Raw genomic sequence first — 22,031 nt, 5'->3', positions numbered from 1 at the left:
TCCTAGACAGCGAAGGCTACACAGAGACACCTTGTCTTGGAAAAAAGAAAAAAGAAAAGGAAGATGGGGAAAGGGAAGTGAGTGGCGCTTAGGGCTGCAGAGGTTTAGCATAGGGGGCTGGGGTGGGCGTGAGAAGTGCTGAGGAACCAGAGTTCCATAACAGGCATGCACTGAGAGCCTGCTTTTATATGTTAACCTCACTTAGCCATTTGTCTGGGCTTTCTTTGACCACACCCATAATCATATTTGAGAGTCTATTTCCTGGAACAGTTGCTGATGAAATGACTGTATCAGGTCCCAGGAGAAAATGAATGGCAGAGTCATGGCTTAATTGAAGAATATTTAATAAGTGAGCTAGCCCTGAAAGTATGGCAAGAATGAAGGGGACCAGAAAGGAAACATTGCACTGGGGCTGGAGAGATGGCTCAGTGGTTAAGAGCACTGTCTGCTCTTGCAGAGGTTCTGAGTTCAGTTCTCTGCCCTCTTCTGGCCTGCAGGTGTACATGAAGACAGAGCACTCATACACATAAAATGAAGAAAGAAAACATTGCACAATCAGGGACAGCAGCATTGAGAAACCATTGCTGTACTCAGACCTGGGCGAGCCCAGCCTGGGGGCGTGGCTGGACTGTGGGTGGCAGCTGTTCAGTTTGAGCTGTGACCACAGGGGGGTGCTGTGTTCACAGACTCGCAGTGGGAGGCCAGGCGGGGCCAGGGAGAATACTTCACTTGACTTCTTTTTGGCTTTTTGTCCTCTCAAAATGGTATCTCCTACTAGCCAAAGCCAACTGGCGGCCAGGTAGTAACAGGCCAGCACTTTGTATTTCATAGCCTTCAACCTCCGGAGTGGAGAGTGAGAGTGAGAGTGAGGCCTGGGTAGGTTTGGTGGGGAGCACAAGAGAGTGATTGGATTAGGTGGAGGCCAGGGTGGGAACTAGAATAATTAGCTCAGCTCCCAAAAAAGTTGCTTGAAGCAGGAGGTAAAATGCACTTGAAACCTCTGTTTATCTTAGCCTTGCTACCCACGAGCCTATCTATGGCTGCTGCTGAGATGGCTGTGATTATGAGAATTAAAACAAACCATAGAACAACCCTTTTGGTCGCTGCCTTCTTCTTCTATTTGTTGTTGTTGTTGTTGTACTTATCTATCTATCTATTTATTTATTTTCAGTTTTTCAAGACAGGGTTTCTCTGTGTAGCCTTGGCTGTCTTGGACTCACTTTGTAGACCAGGCTGGCCTCGAACTCACAGAGATCTGCCTGCCTCTCCTTCCTGTGGGAAGCCGCGCTCACATTCGCCATTACAAGATGGCGCTGACACCCTGTGTCCCATGCTGACAAACAACTAATCTGCGCATGTGCGAAGGGATTTTCCACTCGTTGTGCTCTGCCTCTCCCGTGGCATCATCTCGCCCGATGAGCAACAGCCAATCAGGGACTGACACATCCTAAGCGGAGGACAGTTTCCTACATAAGGGAGGGGTTTCTGCTGTTTGCTCTCTCTGTCTCCGTTTTACGTGTTGTAAGCTTATGCTCTCCCTCTCAAGAGGCATTAAAGCTTTACTGCAGAAGGATCCTGTTTGTGTGTGCAGCGTCGGTCTTGCTGACAAGACGGTAACGCTAGCCACACCTTCCCCCGAGCCCTGAGGCTACAGGTGTGTGCCACCACGCCTGGCCCTTTTTGTATTATTCTTGATCATGTTCTGATTCTGTTAAGTCACAAAAAAAGCTCAGTAGTACGGAAGTAATAAAGCCAGTAAGAAAGACATTCACTTTTTGGCCACCCTTTCTGTTCTCTACTTGGATACCAGAACCTTACACTTTGTTTGTTTTTTGTTTTTCAAGATAGAGTTTCCCTGTGTAGCCTTGGCTGTCCTGGACTCACTTTGTAGACCAGTCTGGCCTCGAACTCACAGCGATCCGCCTGCCTCTACCTCCCAAGTGCTGGGATTAAAGGCTTGTGCCACCACTGCCCGGCTTCTCTCCTAGATTTTGAGACAAGAATGACCATATTAACATTCCTTTAACTATGGCAGAGTATAATTTCTTCTGATGCCCACTGTTTCCTTTTTCTCTTAACTGATATGTCTCTTGCACAGCACTGAAGATAGATAGCAGCCTTCTCCAGAGTCTCTTTAGAGTTGTAATTCCTTACCATTGGAATGGGAGCAAGAAAGACTTAAGCACCATCATAATTTCCTTAATGGAAAACACACAAACACACCCCATGCTTTCTTTCTTTCTTTTCTGGGATGAAGTTGCAAGTGTGATACTCATGGGCCCGTGATAAATATGACTGATTGATGGTAACTATGGAGGAGCCTGCCTGCCCATCTTAGATAGTCCACCTACCTCTTGATTATTGTTTTAAAAAATAATGTTATGTCTAGCTTGAGCCGTTGTTTTCTGGGATTCCTATATGCCTACACATTAACCAACAAGTTAAGATTCATTTGGCAGCAACATAGGGCAACAGCAGTTGAAGCAGATTTGTCTGAGGCATTCTGCTGCCTCAGTCTCTCATGTATATAAACAGATGATCGAACAAGATACTTAATTGAAAATTAAGTTTGACTTGATCTTATGTAGTAATGTGGATAGCTAAAAGAAATGAATGCACATTCAGTATATGACGTTAGTATTGTTGCCTAAGATGTTTTCTTTTTCATGTGGTTTTTTTTTTCTGGTTTTAGAGGGATTTTTCATAATTGTGGTTTTTATATTAAATTGTGTGCAAGATGTTATAAAGAAGAAAACAATCATGATTTTATCCTCTTTTAAAAAATAGTTTCATTTTAATTGCATGTGAGCAGCCAAGGCCAGACTGCATATTTCCCAGCTTAGTAAAGAGTGCTGATTTACAGAGTTCATCTTCATTTTAAGTGAGTTAGTTCAGTGGTAGTAACTAAAATAACACATCAAAGTTATGCTGTAGCATACGCAAACTCCTTAATCACTTGAGCTCCATTGTTGTGTGTGGCTGCATCGACACTCAAGCCATGGTTTCCGTGCCAACTGCCTTTAAATATGGAAGAAAAGAGGAGCTATGTGCATGTTTTGTGAGACACGAGAACTTCAAGTACAGCTTTCTTCAGCTTGTCACTAAAATATCAAATCAGCTTAGAGAAGAATAAAAATGATACCACCGGGGGCCAGGGAAGAAGGCTCTGTGAGTAAACTCATTTTCTGTAGAAGCCTGATGGTCTGAATTCAGATCCCCAGAACCCACATAAACAGCCAGATGTGGTCGCCCACAGCTGTAATCCCAACACTCCTATGGTGAAATAGGAAGAGGAGACAGGAGAATCACACAGAAGCTAGCAGGTTAGTTAGGGTGGAATATGAAACAAACAGATGAAATAAGGGAGCACCTACCTCAAAACAAATCAATAAAAGTCAAGAACCAACTCCCCAAATGTATCATTGACCTCTATGAATCATGCCTTGGCATACATAAACACACACACACACACACACACACACACACACACACACACACACACACACACACGTACCAGCATAATTTAGGAGTAACACCTGTTAGTAGTATTTTCAAGAAATTTGTAGTTACTGCTAGATCTATATAGTCATACAAAGTCTTCCTTCTTAGAGATAAGAACCAAACACCCTATCTTTGCCATGACTAATCATTTCCTAGGTTGGAAACAGACCTGTTTTAAAGAAAGACTTACAGGTATAGAAATGGATTTATGGGAAGACAGTGGTCAGAAGATGAATACCCAGTAAGAACAAGAAAAATGTTCATCTTAGCCATGAGAGAGATAAAAATTAAAACTATATTACAACTTGGTCAACATGACTATCATTAAGAAAACAAACGGAAAAAAAAACAAAAAACAAAAAACATAGGCCGGGCGTGGTGGCGCACGCCTTTCATCCCAGCACTCGGGAGGCAGAGGCAGGCGGATCGCTGTGAGTTCGAGGCCAGCCTGGTCTACAAAGCGAGTCAAAGACAGCCAAGGCAACACAGAGAAACCCTGTCTTGAAAAAACAAAAAAAAGAAAAAGAAAAAGAAAAAAAAAAAAAAGAAAGAAAACAAACGGCACTCAGTCATGGTGGAGCACGCCTTTAATCCCAGGCAGAGGCAGAGGCAGGCCAATCGATGTGAGTTCGTGGCCAGCCTGGTCTACAAAGGGAGTCCAGGATAGTCAAGGCTACACAGAAAAACCCTGTCTGGAAAAACAAACAACAACAACAAAAAAAAAAAAAAAAAAAAGAAAAAAGAAAAGAAAAGAAACAGCAGTCAGGCATGGTGGTGCATGCCTTTAATGCCAGCATTCAGGGAGGCAGAGGCAGGTGGATCACTGTGAGTTGGAGGCCAGCCTGGTCTACAAAGTTAGTCCAAGACAGCCAAGGTTGCACAGAGAAAACTTGTCTTGAAAAGCAAGAAGAAGGAGGAGGAGGAGGAGGAGGAGGAGGAGGAGGAGGAGAAAACAAACAGCAACAAATGCTGGTGAAGATATGGGTTAAAAGGAATCTATATACACAGCTAATGAAAGCACAAACTGAGCCAATCACTATGAAAATAAGTATGGAGTTCCATTGTTGATTATTGGTCTTATTTGCTGAACAATGAGAGTCCTGTTTAGAAAGTCTCATTTATGCCAATGTGTTGAAATGTACTTTCCATTCTTTTCTAAAATGATTTCAAAATTTCAGATCCTAGACTGAAATTCTTTTTCTGTTTTTCATTTTTTGTTTGTTTGTGGTTTTTCGAGACACGGTTTCTCTGTGTAGCCTTGGTTATCCCAGACTTGCTTTGTAGACCAGGCTGGCCTTGAACTCACAATGATCCACCTGCCTCTGCCTCCCAAGTGCTGGGATTAAAGGCATGCACCACCACACCTAGGTCCTAGACTGAAATTCTTAATCTGTTTTGAGTTGATTTCTGTTCAGTGTGAGAGGTAGAGGTAGAGTTTTTGGGTTTTCGAGACAGGGTTTCTCTGTGTAGCCTTGGCTGTCCTGGACTCGCTTTGTAGACCAGGCTGGCCTCGAACTCACAGCGATCCGCCTGCCTCTGCCTCCCGAGTACTGGGATTAAAGGCGTGCGCCACCACGCCCGGCTGTAGAGGTAGAGTTTTATTCTTGTACATGTAGATATCCATTTCCCCCAAACCACTTGCTGAAGTGGGTATCTTTTTTTTTTTTTTTTCCCAATGTGCATTTTTGGCACCTGTATAAGAACAAAATAAAATGGCTTCAGTTGTGTGGTCACATGTCTGGGTCCTCTCTTCAGTTCCATTGAACTCTGTGTCTGCTTCCGTCCCAGGTCAGTGCTGTTTTATTGCTTATGTTTGAGTAATAGAATTTAAAATCAGGTATTGTGATAGCTCGACCAGTATTCTTTTTGCTCTAGATTGCTTTATCTGCCCAGATTTTTGCATTTCTGTATTAACTTTAAGTTTTTTCTGTTTCTTTAGGGGGATTTTTTTTATAATTACTTTGAATCTGTATCTTGAGTCCACTTACACATTTTTTGATGTATACATGTTGAGCTTTCCCCTAGACCCCAGGAATAAAGTGAACTTCACCATGGTGGGCAGTCTTTTTGATGTGTTCTTGAGTGTCTTGTTGAGAACTCTTGTATCTACGTTGATCAGGAAGACTGGGCTGTAATTCACTTCCTCTTGCTGTTGTGCTTTCATCTAATTTTGGTATCAGGATAATACTAACTAATATTTTTGATTGTTCATCCCTTTCTTAATCTACAAAATATTTTGAGATACTAGACTGTTAGTTCTTCTTTGAGATTCTGGTCAGATCACCAGTGAATCCGTGTGGACTAGGACTTTTTTTAGTTGTTAGATTTTAAATTATTGTTTCAATTTGACTGCTTTTTTTTTTTTTTACAAAGTTTTGTATTATTTTACACACATAAAGGTGTAATTTATGAAATTAACAGAAGAAATGGGTAGCACTAAATAGGAGCAGAATTTTTGTATACTTTGAAAATAAGTTGATATAAATAGAAAACATTGATATCACTTAGAAATATCAAATACAATATTTATAGATTCTATAGAATTCTATAGAAAATATCTATAGAATATGCACATACAATTAGAAGGAACTGGCCATTGGGTCTATGCCTCTAACCCTGGAATTCTCTGTCACTCTCTCTGTCCGTCTGGCTCTCACTATCTTCTCTCTTTGTGTCTATCTTTCTCTTTCTCTCTTTCTGTATCTCTGTCTGTCTCTCCCTATCTCTCCATTTCTTTCTCTGTCTCTCTATATGTTTGTCTCTGTGTGTGTGTGTGTGTGTTTCTCTGTATATTTTGGTCTCCATCTCTGTTTCTCTGTGTGTTTGTCTCTGTCCCTCTGTCACTGTCTTCCTGTCTCTGTGTCTTTGTCTCCATCTGTCTCTGTCTGTCTGTCTGTCTGTCTGTCTGTCTGTCTGTCTCTCTCTCTCTCTCTCTGCACTGCTAAAGCATCCTCTCTAAGGGTACCCTTGCACTTGGTCCTTCTGCCTTAGCCACCACGTTAAGCTGCAAGAGTCCAGCCGGATTGGGGGTGGGAGGGAGAAATGGGGAGGGCAAAGCCAGGGTAATAATTGATTTGTTAGTTGTTTAGTTAACCAGTTCAGTCACAATTTCCATCTGATGACTTAAACCCAGGGGGCATGCTGTGACCTTGAATCACAATCCCAGCAATGTGACTGTGAAGGTAAAGAAAGAGCTTGCTCCTCATCTCCACTGGATTTTCTGAGAATCAGGCACCTGGGCACAATTATTTTTAAACATGATTTTTCCTTTTCTGAAGAAGCAAACCCAACCAAGGAGTGGAAGACTGGCCCACGGGTGACAGTGTGTCAAGCTGACTTCCACCTCCCTGTTTTAGTGGTGTTCCTGTGATTGATTTCGGTTGGAAGAGAGAGGAAACATACATTTCTCGTGAGGTTCACTGCTGTCCCTCCTCAGCTGAAATGATTTCTTCATAGAAAGAACTAAGGGCAAAACAGGGAACCAACTCTCAGTAACAGCTAGCTGCCTGGCAAAGGCTTTTCTCCCAATGGCTCTGAGGGAAAAACAAGACACTTAAAGATGGGATACCCTGAAGTGCATCTTCAGCCTTCAACAGATCTTAATCATAGTTTTTCCAATTCTCCCAGCAGCCTGTACTCTCGTGTCTGCAGACCCAGGACAGGATTCCGCGCACAGGCAGAGAACCCGCCCAGTCACACAAGCTAAATAGCAAACAGATGCCTGGCGTGCCAAAGGACTCTCTAGTCAGGGCACCGCCAAGAAAACAGTTTTGCCTCTTGGTTTCTGGGTGGAGAGAGCGCTTTATCTTCTTTGCTTGAAATGATCGGATTTTATAAGCAGAGGTTCCTTTTTCCTGGTGGGGAAGCAGAGAGCCCCATCTTGCTCCCTGGCAAAGCTGCAGTTGCGGATCTAAGCAGAGGTTATATAGTCTGCTCTCCCTCCTTTCCATCCATCCGCTAGGCTATGCATCGCTCCCTAGTCCCTGGTTTGATTTGCTTTGATTTTAGTCCCCCACACCCAGCAAAACTTTCAAGCTCACGCTTGCTGTATGAGCAGTGTCCGTAGTCAGTTTAATCTAGAGGCGACCTAGAGACACAAACTTTGGTTCAGATGTTGCTTTGTAGATTTTGGCCACTCTTTGCAGACTCAGTTCAGAGAGCGTCTTCAAAACCGCATTCCCTCCCCTCCCTCAGGAACCTGAACCTTTCCTACACCCCACAACTCACACTCCAGCCAGTCGTACTAATCCAACAAAACAAAATAAATACCCCCCCCAAAAAAAAATACCCGTCGATGACGTCCAGATGGGATCTTAGTTTGACGGTGCCTTTCTGCAAGTACCAAAGGGAAGCGCTCCCTGGTGAGGGGTCCGCCCTTCCTCCTAGTCTCTGATGGGGCGGGGGAGGGGGGTTAGGTAGGCAGGGATCTGGATCTGGTTAGGGGAGGGGAAAAAACCATGGTCCCAGCTGCCTTCTTCAGTCCCAGTCTTCCCAGGCTCCTGGAAGAGGAGGGACAGTACAACAGGGGAGGGACTGGGCAGGGGTCCCATCGCTGCGCATCCCGTCCTGGATTCGACCCGCTGCCACTGTCTCGAAATCTCCCATCTCGCTCACTCCAGACTCCAGCCATGAGCCCACCTTTCAGCTCCGGCATCTATGTGAGCCGAGGGGTGACCCTGCTGCTAGCTGGGCTGACGGCTGCGCTCCTGCTGGCCCTAGTGGTTCTGGCTGCCCTGTACGGCAGCTGCGCGCGGGTCCATCCTTCAGAGCAGCAGGTGAAGAAGTTATCCCCTCCTAGTGGCCAGGAGCTGGAGCCACCAACCCAGACATCAGAGGATGACTGGGAGCCAGAACAGCGACTCCCGCCGGGGCCCTGGAATCATCTGCGCCTGCCACCCTGGGTTGTCCCTTTTCATTACAATCTGGAGCTGTGGCCCCGGCTGGTGCCTGATGACCTGTCCATGCCAAATTTGACCTTCACGGGTCGCGCAAACATTACTGTACGATGCGTAGTGGCCACCTCGATATTGTTGCTGCACAGCTACTATCTGAATCACAAGCAAGTGGACGTGCGGGGTCCCTTGGACCAGGACCCTAGAAACACTACTGTAGGCCTTGTGCCGGTGGACAGTGTGTGGTTGGCGCTGGACAAGCAATACGTGGTGCTGAATCTGGGCCAGCCCTTGCAACCAGGTAGCAGATATGAGCTGAATTTCGATTTCTCTGGCAAGGTGCCTAAGGAAGGCACAGAGGGGCTTTTCCAGAACCTCTACACCGACCAGGATGAGCTCAGGTAAGGGCTTGTTTAAAAGCCTTAGCCGGGTATGGTGGCCCACGCCTTTAATCCTAACACTTGGGAGGCAGAGGCAGGTGGATAGATGTGAGTTCGAGGCCAGCCTGGTCTACAAAGTGAGTTCAGGACAGCCAATGCTACACAGAGAAACCCTGTCTTGAAAAACAAACAAACAAAAAACAAAAAACAAAACAAAAAGAAAGAAAGAAAAGAAAAAGAAAAAAAGAAAGCCTTTCTCAATCCAGAACATTTTAGCCCTCTAAACACAGCTGTTTGAATCCATTTCATACCAAATGGATCAGAACCAGCCAATGCTGGCTGGGCTGGAGAAGCTAGAAAAGTCCGTCCTTTCTCTAGATTCTGACTAGCTTGGCACTGTGCTCTCAGCTTTGCTCTGCCCTGTTCCACCTAACCTGGCTAGTTGTGACCCCACAAACATAGCCACAGAAGGATTGTTTGTTTGTTTGTTTGTTTTTTACTAAACTTCAGAATAGCTTTGGGGGGGGGGGTTCGAGACAAGGTTTCTCTGTGTAGCCCTGGCTGTCCTGGACTCACTTTGTAGAGCAGGCTGGCCTCGAACTCACAGCGATCTGCCTGCCTCTGCCTCCCGAGTGCTGGGATTAAAGGCGTGCGCCACCATCGAATAGGATTTCATTTATCTGTCCTGGTGCTGTCAGGGCCTCAGCCCCCCTTGCTGGCACTCTGTGGCGCCTGGCCCATTCTATCAAGCTTCTGAGCCAGGCGTTTCTGGAATCCCTTTGCTGGGATTCACAAGCCTATGTTGCTGTACATGTGTCCTTATACTTGTTGGCAATAACGTCTCAGGCAGGGGGTGTTTCCAGCCACTGCTCAGGAATTTTCTCTTGCAGTACTCTGAGGTCACACTACTGAAAACCTGCCAATATTGTGAAAATTGGAGAACTCCATTCATTCATGCACCCATTGGAGGAATATTTGCAGTCTGCATAACTCTGTGTACTTTGCCCTTTATTACAGAAAACACTCTTAGATGCGGGGGTTAGGGAGGAAGACCACATCTAAGTACAAGTTAAACCACCTTTTACAAGTTTTTTCAAAGTTTCAGAGCTCTTAAGTAAGTTTAATGAGCCCCTGAAGTGGATATGTGGCCTTAACTTTCAAAGGACAATGTGTCCGGCTTCCCTCTGTCAATGCACTAATTCTTGAACAACTACTCGAAATTTTCTCTTAAGGATGATGGGAGTAGTTTCAGCTCTCCCCACAACCGAGGAGAATGAGCTGTCTATTGGTCAGATCTGAACTCTGGTGTGGGGAAGCCCACAGAGGCACGCAGAGGAAGGGGAAGCAGGCTATCCTGATGAGACCTGATAGGCTGTGGTCATAGGTGGGGGAGGAGGTCCCCTTCTGTCAGAGGTCTAGGGGAGGGGAATAGGGCGGAAGAGGAAGGGAGGGTAGGAACAGGAAGATACAAGCGAGGGGATAACAATCGGGATGTAATATGAATACATTATAATAAATTAAAAATAAAAATAAATAAATAAATAAATGGATGAATGGTGGGGGGGGTGGGCCTGGAGAGATGGCCCAGCAGTTGAGAGCACTGGCTGCTCTTCCAAAAGACTTGGGCTCAATTCTCAGCACCCACTTGGCAGTTCACAACTGTCTGTAATTCTGGTTTCTGGGGACCTGACACTCTCAGACAGACAGACACACGCAGGCAGAACACTACTGTACGTAAAAATAAATAAATCGTTTTTATAAAGAATTTAAAAAAAAAGAATGATGTGCAAACCAAGATATATTACACTGAGAATGGTTTGACGTAACCATTGCCTCTGTCCTGCAGAGGCAAGAGCTGAAATGCAGGGCACACCTGGCAGAGGTGTCTACGGTCCACACCATGGCTCGTTTGCTGGCCTCTTCCTTCCTTCTCTCTGTCCTAGTGGAGCTATGCCCTAGCAAGCTAACCAGGGAGAAGACAGGCCCTGTTCATTTTGTCCTAATGTGCCATTGAAGAGGAACCAGATTTTCAGAACATCAAAGCCCAGAGAGAGTTCTAGAATTGAGTTTCTGAAGAGCTATCTCCAGCAAGTTGTTTTCCCTCTGCTTCTAGACCCAAAACATAAATATGCTTGAAGCCGGCGTCACAAAAACAGCGGGGCAGAACGATGGCAGGTGGCACAGTGACCTGTGGGAGCTGACCAGGCGCTGGTTTCAAAATACGCTGTGTCAGCTGAGCCTGTCTCTGCACCTCTCTGAGTCTGTTCCTCCATACCTGGAATAAATATAATTAACAGTCAGCTTTAGGACACTGTGACAATGAGATGTGTCAGGAGATAATGTAACCATGTGACAGGAGATACCTATTAGTGACCGTAGTGACTGGCATACAGCACGCACTGTAGTGCCCGCTAGAGGCAGGTCAGATGAAACCTAGGCTCCTCCTTAGCCAAACAGAAACTGCCAAGTTCTAGAAAATAGGAATTTAAGAGTGATGCCAGGTAGGAAAGTGCAAGGGCCCGGTGAGTGGGGGAGTTTTCACTTAGTAGGTGTGGAGCTTTAGTTTCACACGATGGTACAGATGTTTATCTAAGTTATCACGCTGCGGACATTCCGTTCTTTTCTGTTTCTCTCTCTTATTTACTCTCCTTTCGTATGTTTCATCCTGATCTCACTTTGCCCTCCCAGTCTCTTCCCCCACCTCCCCTTCCCCCTAGATCCACTTTCCTCCAAAGGGCAGGCCTCCCATATCAAGTTACAGTTAAGACGAGGCACACTCCCTCATATTAAGGCTGGACGAGGCAACCTCGCAGGAGGAAAAGAGTCCCCAAAGCAGGCAGAAGAGTTAGAAACACCAAGCCACATACATAGCCAGGACATATACGCAGTCAGACGCATACAGGCTTCCTGTTACAGGCTCAGGCCCTCTGAGCCCTGCTTAGTTGATTCTGTGGGGGCGTGTCCTTGTGTGCTTGACCCCCTCTGGCTCCTACAATCTTCCCTCCCCACCTTCTACAGGATTCTAACGTTTGGCTGTGGGTCTCTGCAACTGCTCCCATCATTTGCTGGATGAGCTGTATGAAGCCTCTCTGATGATGCTGCCATTAGGCATCATTTCATTGATTTTTTTTTACCCCCAATTTGTGTTTAGTTCTGTCGTAGGTCTCTGGTTTTTAAATATGCACCACACAACATACATGGTATAAGATTTACTGTAGAAGCATGGGGAGAGAAGGAAGGGGAATAGGACGCCCTGGGAATGGGGGGGGGGGGGGAGTAAGAGAGGAGAAAGATGAGAGAGCAGGGGTTGGGAGAGGGCAGCACTGCTTTGTCCTTTTTATCTTGGGCTACAACTGTGGCAGCAGGTGATGACATCAGAGGTCACTAGGCAGACTGAGGCAGTTTGCTAACACCAGGTTCCTGGCCCTCCAGGCAGTGTCACTTTCCTAGACCGGGCCTCAAATTGGTCAAGCCGTTGGTTGGCCACTCCCACAAGTCCTAGGCCGCCTCTACCCCAGCACATCTTGCAGGTGGGATAGATTGTGGGTTGAAGGTTTTGTGGCTGGGTTGGTGTCCTAGTTCCTCCACTGGAAGCCTGGTTATGGAAGACGGCTGGGTCAGGCTCTGTATCCCCCAGTAATTGGGCTCTTTGACAGGGTCACCCTCATAGATTCCAGGGGGTTTCCATGGCACTAGGTTTCTACCTCGCCCCCCAAATGCCTACCAATTGCATTTATCTCCCCAGTGCTCTGCATCTAACCCCCCAACCTGGTCCGTCCTGTTCCCATCCCCACTTGCTTCCAGTCCACCTGTGAAATTTATTCCATTTTTCCTTCCCAGGGGGTTGTATGCATCAACCCAGAGCCCTCCTTGTTTCTTAGCCTCTCTGGCTCTGTGGGTTGTAGCTTGATTATCCTTTATAACTAATATCTGTTTATCAGTGAGTATATACCATGTTTATCTCTCTGGATCTGGGTTACCTCACTCAGGATGATTTTTCTCTAGTTCCATTGATTCCCCTACAAATTTCAAATTTCAAGATGCCATTGCTCTTTTTTTTTTTTTTTTTTTTTTAGACAAAGTTTCTCTGTGTAGCCTTGGCTGTCCTGGACTCACTTTGTTGAACTCACAGTGATCCGCCTGCCTCTGCCTCCCAAGTGCTGGGATTAAAGGCTTGTGCCACCACCACCTAGCTGATGTCATTGCTTTTAACAGCTCAATAATACTCCATAACATAAATGTACCACATTTTCTTGATCCATTCTTCTGCTAAGGGGCATCTGGGTTGTTTCTAGTTTCTGGCTGCTATGAACATAGTTGAGCAAGTGTCCTTGTGGTGGGTTGGAACATCCTTCTGGCCAAGAGTGGCATAGCTGGGTCTTGAGGTAGATTGAGTCCCAATTTTCTGAAAACCCACCGTATTAACTTCAGAATTGTTATACAAGTTTGCACTCCCACCAGCGATGGAGAAGTGTTTCCCTTGTTCTACATCCTCACCAACATGAGTTGTTATTTGTTTGATCTTAGCCATTTTGATGGGTATAAGATGGAATATCAGAGTTGTTTTGATTTGCATTTCCTTGATGGCTAAGGATGTCAAACATTTCTTTAAGTGTTTCTCGGACATTTGAGATTCCTCTGTTTAGATCTTACCTCATTTTTTTTTTAAACAGGAAAAACATTCTGATTTTTATTTTTGCATGTTACTCTCAAGTACACAATTACAATAATGTCACACATCCCCTATATGATTTTCTTTTTTATGTATTTTACTTTTTTTTACAAAGTATACAGAGAAGGGACATACCATATTTAATAGGATATTTCTACAGGACAATAACTTATATTATGTCCTTGTAAAAATCTGCTGTACCTCATTTTTAATTGGACTCTTTAGTTTGTTAAAGTTTCTTGAGTTCGTTATGTATTTTGTGTGATAATTTTTTCATAAATATTTATTGAATTTTATAAAATACTTTTTCTGCATAAATTTTTGTTATTATATGATTTTTCTTCTTTAGTCTCTCTCTCTCTCTCTTTTTTTTTTCCGAGGCAGGCTCTGTCTGTGTAGCCTTGGCTGTCCTAGACTCACTTTGTAGACCAGGCTGGCCTCAAACTCACAGCGATCCGCCTGCCTCTGCCTCCCGAGTACTGGGATTAAAGGCGTGCGCCACCACACCTGGCTTTCTTTAGCCTCTTAATATAGCACATTATAATGGTTGATTTTGAATGTCGATCCTGCTTAATACTCTACTCTTTATGTTAAGAGATTATTGAATTGTGAGGTTGGTGAGCCCCTTTACTGTAGGGAGGAAGGCTTGTAGAAGAAAGTGGGGACACTAGAGAGAGAACAAGTGTCTTGACTTTCCAGCCTCCTGTGTTTGGCAAGGGCATGACCTCAGACACATTTTCCTGTGAAAGTAATTTCTTTTTAACATTAAAAAAAAACTTTATGCATATGTATGTTTTGCCTACAGATTTGCCTGTGCCTGGGTGCTTGCCTAGTGTCTATGGTAGCCAGAGGATGATACCTGATCTCCTAAGACCGGAGTTACAGACAGTTGACCATCTCAGTTCTGGGACTCAGACCCAGGTCCTCTGGCAAAGTAGCCTGTGAGCCATCTCTCCATCCCCCTGAAAGGAATTTCTTGGGAAGTGTTCCCAGGAAAAGAACAAATGTAGTCTAGAAGAGTCTGACAGGAAAGAAAGTCAATAGAGGATATTAGAGCAGATGGAGAGTGGGCCACACCTCAGGGCTGTCCCCACCGTAAACAAGGGAGAAGGAATGTTTGTATTCTCCATACTGGCAGTATATGGGCTGACCTTGAGGCCAGATTCATCCAGGAACTATTTGGGAGTACAAGCAAAGCAGTTCCATGGGCGCCCAGTTAGCCTGCTACTGTCAGTGTGGCTTCTAATTCACAGACTAGAAAAGTCTTAGGTCATCTGCCCTAGACAATGGAAGTGGCTCTTTGTTAGAGGAATGTTAATTCTGAACATGGCTGTTCTGGCAAGAGATCATATTCAAAGACCTTCTAGGTCTATGTGATCCAGCTGACAAGAAATCATAGCCAAAGACCTTCTAGGTCTGTGGGATGTGGCTGGAATATAAATACTTCCTTATTCCAGGAGACAGAGGCAAACAGATCTGAGTTCAAGGCCAGCCTGGTATAGAGCAAGTATCAAGTTTAAAAAAAAAAAAAAAAGGCTTAGGTCCAGGAGTGGTGGTACACGCTTTTAATCCCAAACAATGAAGGTAAAGTTGGTTTGTAGAAGGAAGCACCCATGTTTAAAAGTGATGTCTAATTGAGTGGCAGAAAAGGTGATAAATCAGAAAAGATTTGACAGAATAGGATATGCCCAACTCTCAGGAGAAGAGAGAGGAAAGGGAAGCTACTTAAGAGGCAGTTTTCTAGAGAGAAGAGGCAGTTTTACCAAGATAGTGATAGAAAGATGGGTTGCAGAGAGAGAACCCAGGTGAAGAAAACAAGAAGCCAGAAGATTAGAGCAGACTGCTGAGTTTGCTTGAGGACAAGCAGAGCAATTCCTTGGCCTAGAGACAAGCAAGATTAAATAGTCAAGTGGGAGAAGAGTTCGAACCAGAACAGCTGAGTTGAACCAGCCAGCCCAGAGCTCAGAAAGAGGGATTAAGGGTGAGATAATGACGCAGTAAGTCTCAGAGGCTGAAAACATTCTAGGCTTAGGTTAATTAATTGTATGGAGGCTAGAAGCTTCCAGGACTAGGCCTAGGCCAGAAGAAAGAGATAGTAAGTCTACAAGACAACAATTGAGCCAGGAGAATAAAAGGGGTTTTTTGTTTGTTTGTTTGTTTGTTTGGTTTTGTTGTTCTTTCTTTCTTTCTTTCTTTCTTTCTTTCTTTCTTTCTTTCTTTCTTTCTTTCTTTATAAACAGTTCTTGTGATCCATTAGAGGTCTGAGGGGACCTAGAGGATGGAGGGTATTGCCTGGAGAGCTATACCATGCCAAGAATAAAAATAACTATTGTGGATACTATAGAAATGACTGTCCAAGCTTCAAAGGGAGGTTATCTGGGCTCAGGTGAAGGGCTGAGCACATAGGATCCTGGAAGAGGGTCTTAGCATCATTGGCAAACAAAGAGCTTTGGTTCCTATGGAGGAATGACTCACAGGTCACACCAGTCCAGAAAATGTAGTCACATGGATCTGGTCAGTGGGAGAACTCTTTTGTCTTCAATAATTTTCCTCTTTCTTTCCCCTTTTCACTATGACAGCTAGGAGCAGAAAGACGTGTCTTAGCTGGGTGTGGTGGCACACACCTTTAATCCTAGCACTTGGGAGGCAGAGGAAGGTGAATCTCAGTGAGTTTGAGGCCAGCCTGGTCTACAAAGCCAGTTCAGGACAGCCAGGATAACACAGACAAACTGTGTCTCAAACAAACAAAACAAAACAAAACAAAAAGAAGAAGAAGAAAGGAAGGAAGAGACGTGTCTTGGATTTTGTATCCCAAAGAACTAGCAAGTCTTGAAAAGAAGTTTGGGTTTTGAATTGACTTTTCCCCAGCACAAGTTTGACCTACACAATAACAATGAAGATCTTCTAGTTAATGAACTTGCACTTTTTTTCCTGTGTCATGAGTGAAAATATAAATTCCAGAGTGTGAAAAAGTTTGTTTTAAACACATCTGAGTTCTGGAAAGTAAATTTTGGTGATAGCCTACCAGTTACCACCCCCCAGCACAAACGACTGAGTTACAGCTCTCTGTTCCATCATGGCATCTGAGCAATTATGAAGAATCCCATAAAACATTGTGCTGCCAGCTCTACTTTGTACAGGGGCCTCTGACCTTTGGAACCCTTCGCAGAGGATGGATACCGTGTTCCTGTACAGAAGGACATCTGTTCAGTTGGTGATGGTTGATTGATCATTAAAGTCTGTGGCTTTCCCTTTTTCTTTTCTTTTCTTTCCTGGTATGTATTCCATGAGTCAACCATACATTTTAAACTCTAGGATAGCTACAACTTGACTCTGGCCGTTTTAAATAAGCAAAGAAACCCTTTATGCAATATCTTCCTGTGGGTAGAGGTAGTCCCACCAGTCCACGAACACTGGGAACCAGGTTCTGTTTCTGCACTTTGAAGATGAGCGTATGCAGGCTTTGAACTTTTTCAAACCTACTTTATTTGGGGCTCTTTAGTGTTTATACCTCCCTTCCAACCCACCTACCCTAGATAGGAGAGAAAAGATGTTAATGGAAATAAGAGAAGTAGACATTTTTAGACTCAGTTCCTTGGAGTGATTCCATTAGTATGGTCCGCAGGATTCCAGCAGACTCACTAAACAGCAAACCAGCAATTCAGCAAAAGTGACTGCAACTGCAGCCACTGGAACCCTGAGGAGCAGCAGCCGGAACTTGAAAACACTCACTGAAAGTGTTCTCTCTAAGAGTGTCTCCAAGTGGAGCAATGAACAAACAAGACCAAAAATGTCCAGCCTCTTGTTTTGGGCATTCATATATATATATACACATATCCTCTCAGAGTCTGTACTAGTATGTTTATCAGTTGGCAAAAGGCAGCTCCTCTTCTAGTGGACAAACATCACCTGTTTCTCAGAAGTCTGTTTCCAGTGGAAGAACACCACACACCCTCACACAAGTCTGTTTTGAATCCTACACTTGGGATCAAAACGAAAACATATTTACACCCACTACAAGCTCACCCCACCCTCTCAACCCTTGTTTGTATCACTAACCTCTAATGATACTGTAACAATATCAGTTGGAAGATACTGTAACAATATTAGTTATGACAGTTTTACAGCAACATCTTCACTGACTTTTTGCAAGATGTGTAAGGATGGATGCTACCAGAGTAGTGCCTAGCTTTGTGGGGAAAAAATGTTTTTAAATTTTGTTTTGAAGTAGGCTCTTACTGTTTAGACCAAACTGGCCTCCAAGTCACCATCCTCCTGCCTCATCTTCACAAGGGCTGGAGTTGCAGGCATAAAGCGAGGAAAACGATAAAATGATACCAACTGCTATAGTCACTTTCTACTATTGTTACATAAAGCGTTGGCTAGAGATTCTTTTTTTAAAAATGATTTATTTATTTTCATTGAATGCTCGAATGTTTTGTGTGCATTAAGTCTGTACACCATTAGTGTATGATACCCGTGGAAGCCAGATCTCTGGGACTGGAGTTACTGGTGGTTATGGGCCACTATGTTGGTGTTAGGAACAAACCAAACAAGTGCTCTTAGCCCCTGAGCTGTACTCCACGCCCCAGAGAAGTCTTTAAAGTAACCCTCAGGAAATGAACTTTAGACCTTCATTAGAAATTCTAGTTTGGGGCCTGGAGAGAGGGCTCAGAGGTTAAGAGCACTGTCTGCTCTTCTGGAGGTCCTGAGGTCAATTCCCAGCAACCACATGGTGGCTCACACCCATCTATAATGAGATCTGGTACCCTCTTCTGGTGTACATGCAGGCAAAACGTAATAAATAAATTTTAAAAAAGAAAAGAAAAAGAAATTTTAGGTTCTTCTTGAGCTGCCCGTAGCAATTTTTGAAAGACTGTCCAGGGCAGGACACACTCTACACCAGCCTCTCCATTTCTTCCTCCTCCAGCTGCCTAATACTTGATGCTTCCACAGTGTATCTTTTAACTTTCTTTTATTTTATCTTATGTATCATAATATTAAAAGTGAGTTTCCGTTTGTTCTCAAACGCACTGATAAGATATTTAGAGTATTTCTAGTATGTGGCTATTTATGAAGAAATCTAGAAATACCCACATAGAAATCTTTGTGTAAATTTACCTCTTTTGAGTAAATACTATATCAAAGGGAGAATGATAGGTGGATGTTTGAAGACTGTAAGAAGTAATTTTCCCAGGCATTTGACGATTTGCAATTTTCATAAATAATATCAGAGAATTCTAATTGCCCCATTTCTTTGTCAACACTTGGTATTGGCAAGCCTTTCTCTTTTAGCCACTTAGATAGAAGTGCTGGTTTTTACTGTGTTTATCTTGCTTAGATAGACATTGGAGTTACTTGGTGGTTCCTTTAGACTTTTTTGTTTGTTCTTTTGTTTGTTTTTAGATTTATTTATTAAGTATGCAGTGCTCTGCCTGCATGTACACCAATAGGCCGGAAGAGGGCACCAGATCACATTATAGATAGTTGTGAGCCATCATGCGGTTGTTGGGAATTGAACTCGGGCCACTGGAAGAGCAGTCAGTGCCAACCTCTGAACCATCTCTCCAACCCTTGGTTTTTTGAGACAGGGTTTCTCAGTGTAGCTTTTGTAGACCAGGCTGGCTTGGAACTGGCGGAGTTCCACCTGCCTCTGCCTCTCCTAGTGTTGGGATTAAAGGCATGCACTACTATGCCAGGCTTCTTTGGACTTCTTGAGCTTTGTTTTTTTCTTTCTTTTTTTAAGCTGGCTAAGAACAACTCTACAACATTTTTTTTTTTTTTTACAGTAGGGCCTCTTTAGTTCACTACTCAGATATTATCTTCCTAACTCTTTCACTTATTTAAGTCTTTAATTAACTTTCCAGAGTTAGGTGTGGTGGTACATGTTTTTAATCCCAGCACTCCAGGAGGTAGAGGCAGGCAGATCTCTGTGAGTTCAAGGCCAGCCAGGGCTGTGTAGTGAGGTCCTGTCTCAAAAAAATTAAGTACCAGGCCGGGCTGTACTTAAGGCACATGCCTGTAATCTCAGCACTGGGGAGGCAGAGACAGGTGGATCTTTGTGAGTTCAAGGCCAGCCTGGCCTACAAGGGGAGTCCAGGATAGCCAAGGCAACACAGAGAAACCCTGTCTCTAAACACAAAACAAACAAAACTGAGTACCTTTAGAAAGGCTTTATTCAAAAACATGCTTTTACTACATTTAGTCCCAATTATTTCTTATCCTTAGAATATAGAAGCAGAAGCATTGATTCTGGTGTCACCTAACTTGTCCTAAGTTCCCAGGGGATGGAGGTTCACAACTATATACAAGTTCTTTTTTACTTTTAAGTTATTTGAAATTTCTTTCTTTTTTAAAAAAAATAACATTTATTTACTGCATGCATGTGTTTGTGTGTATGGAGCTCAGGAGACAACTTTTGGGAGCTGTCTTTCTCCTTCCACCTACGGGTCCTGGAGATCAAACTAAAGTCAATTGGCTTGGCAGCTAGTGTCTTAACCTACTGAGCCACCTTGCTGGATGTCACTTTTTAATTTAATTAGAACAAATATACAACCACATTCTTGAATTCCTAGGAATGTTCTTACATTTTGATCATGGTATTCACCTGATAAAAGATAAGACGTAGCTGGGAGAAACTAAAAGAAAGGAAATGAGAAAGCTCCGGGGAAGGAATTTACAGAAGAGTTGGAGACAATTCAGATCTTTATTGAGGTCAGATAAAGGAGACAGAAACATGATCAAAATCAGGCAGAGTGAACATGGGGTCCTAAAAGACTTCCTTGAAGTTGCTTCTTATGCTAAGAAATCTGACGATGCCTAGAGTACGGCACACTCTCAAAATAGAAAATTGAGCAATGCTGGGAAAGAATTCATATTTCTCAAAACAAGGTCGGTGAACTGTAGTACCAGGTACACGATGCTGCTGTAGAGGGAGGAAGGAGGTAATATCACTGCTAGGGACGGTGTTGAACTCATGTTTCATGTGACAGATTGCTTCTCTGGGAGATGATTTTGCTAGCCGTCACATATGTTTGGAAGACAAGTGCGATTAATATATCATGAAAGCAAGCCTCCATGCTGTAAAAAGAGCTTTATTTTCCCCAGTGTTCTTTACAGTTTGGCGGGTGGAGTTACGTTTCTAACCTTTCCCCTCCCAAAGTCCATAAATTTCCATGTTTATTCTTAAGTGGCAGATGATTGACATCCACTATGTCATAAATGTAGTCAGGCCATGAGAAACCTTGGATCCGGTTACTACCACAGGAAACGTGTCTACTGTTGATGCGCCCCTCTCCTCCTGTGCCCTTCCTCCCAGGTCTAGGACCTGACTTACGGCTGCCACCTGCACTAGGGCAGGTGCAATTACCCATCTCTTGACTTTATGCTTCCACTCCTCATTGTCCATCTTAGTAGCTGCTGGTCCAGCATCACAGGGGTCTGTCTGGTGAGACAGGCACCATAAAAAAGAGGTTATATCATAAGAATGTTAACTAGTCCATGTAGCTAGGATAACTAGTCCATGTAACTAGTCCACCAACCAGTCCAGCTGGTCAGTTATTGGGGGGCCGAGGGGGGTCGCAACCTGTAGTTAAAGATATGGGCGAGAGAGACGCAGAGCTCAAGCGAACAGTTGCTTGTCAAGAGCCGTTTATTGAGGGTAATGGCAGGCTTTTTAAAACCTGCTTTAGGGAGGGCGGGGGTACGCAAGGAGAGTAGTGGAAAAGTACAAAATCTTCTGGGTTGAGCCCCGGGAACATTTGCAAGGGGAGGGGTCTTCCAGGTGAGACAAAGCAGGATGTCTCTGTGGTTATCTCAGGATCGGATCGCTCTCTTCTCAGGACTAAGCCGGATGCCTTGCATGCCTAATGAGTGGCCCAGCAGGATGTTTGCTGCAAATGCTGAATGGGTGGGGGTCGGCCACAGGCCGTTTGGTCCCTGGCAGAACGTCCTACCCTAACTCGCCTTCTTGCCATTTGCTCACTCTGGCCTAGCAGCTGCCTCATTTCTCCAGCTCGTTTGGCACCTCCTAGCTTTCTTGTCATTTGTTTTTCTCCTATACATCCCTTGACTTTGCTGGAGGTTATGTTATTGTTCTGCTCAGGCGGTTACTTACTTCACGGGTTTCTCCGTCCAGCGATCAGGGGATGTGTCTTCCAGCCGCTTCATCCTCTTCCACGTGGCTCTATTGGATAGAACCCAGTAAAGTACCCATCATGGCTCACAGTGTCTTGGGCCCCAAAGCTGTACTTGCAGGGCATTCCTCCTTCCCTTGCCTAGGACTGGCCTGTATCCAGAGGCAGCAGCATTCTTCTGGCTCTGCCTCTAAAGCGGCCAGCTGTTCAGCCGCCTCTGAGGTCCCCAGTGGGTAGGAGTGGAGCACTGACTGGCTCTGGGTCAGTTTCAGTTACTTTCAGGATGAATGATCACCAGCCTTAACTCTTTCAGCTTCCAGAAATATCCATGCTGCTTTCTGAGAGTCTCCTCTCCACGCACGAGCTTAAGGGTGAGCTGGGCGCCTCCTTCCAACTCCCTGAGAGCATGTGAGGCTTGGCAAACACCACCCACTGCCTGCTAAAAGTCCTT

General features: G+C 44.4%; 1 protein-coding gene across 1 annotated transcript in view; it reads left to right on the top strand.

Annotated features, from left to right (window-relative positions):
• Positions 1 to 7,971: 7,971 nt before the first annotated feature.
• The window catches only part of LVRN (laeverin), a 59,581-nt gene continuing 45,521 nt past the window's right edge, over positions 7,972 to 22,031 (top strand). The window contains exon 1 of the mRNA XM_084779612.1: positions 7,972 to 8,794. Within this exon, the coding sequence (XP_084635738.1) occupies positions 8,130 to 8,794 (665 nt within the window). The 5' untranslated portion in view covers positions 7,972 to 8,129. The remainder of the gene's footprint in view (positions 8,795 to 22,031) is intronic.

The sequence above is a fragment of the Acomys minous genome, assembly GCF_964271855.1.
Source record: "Acomys minous genome assembly, chromosome: 4".
NCBI classification, from domain to species: Eukaryota; Metazoa; Chordata; class Mammalia; order Rodentia; family Muridae; genus Acomys; species Acomys minous.
Note: the sequence above shows the minus strand (reverse complement) of the source record. Positions and strands in the feature narration are given on the sequence as shown.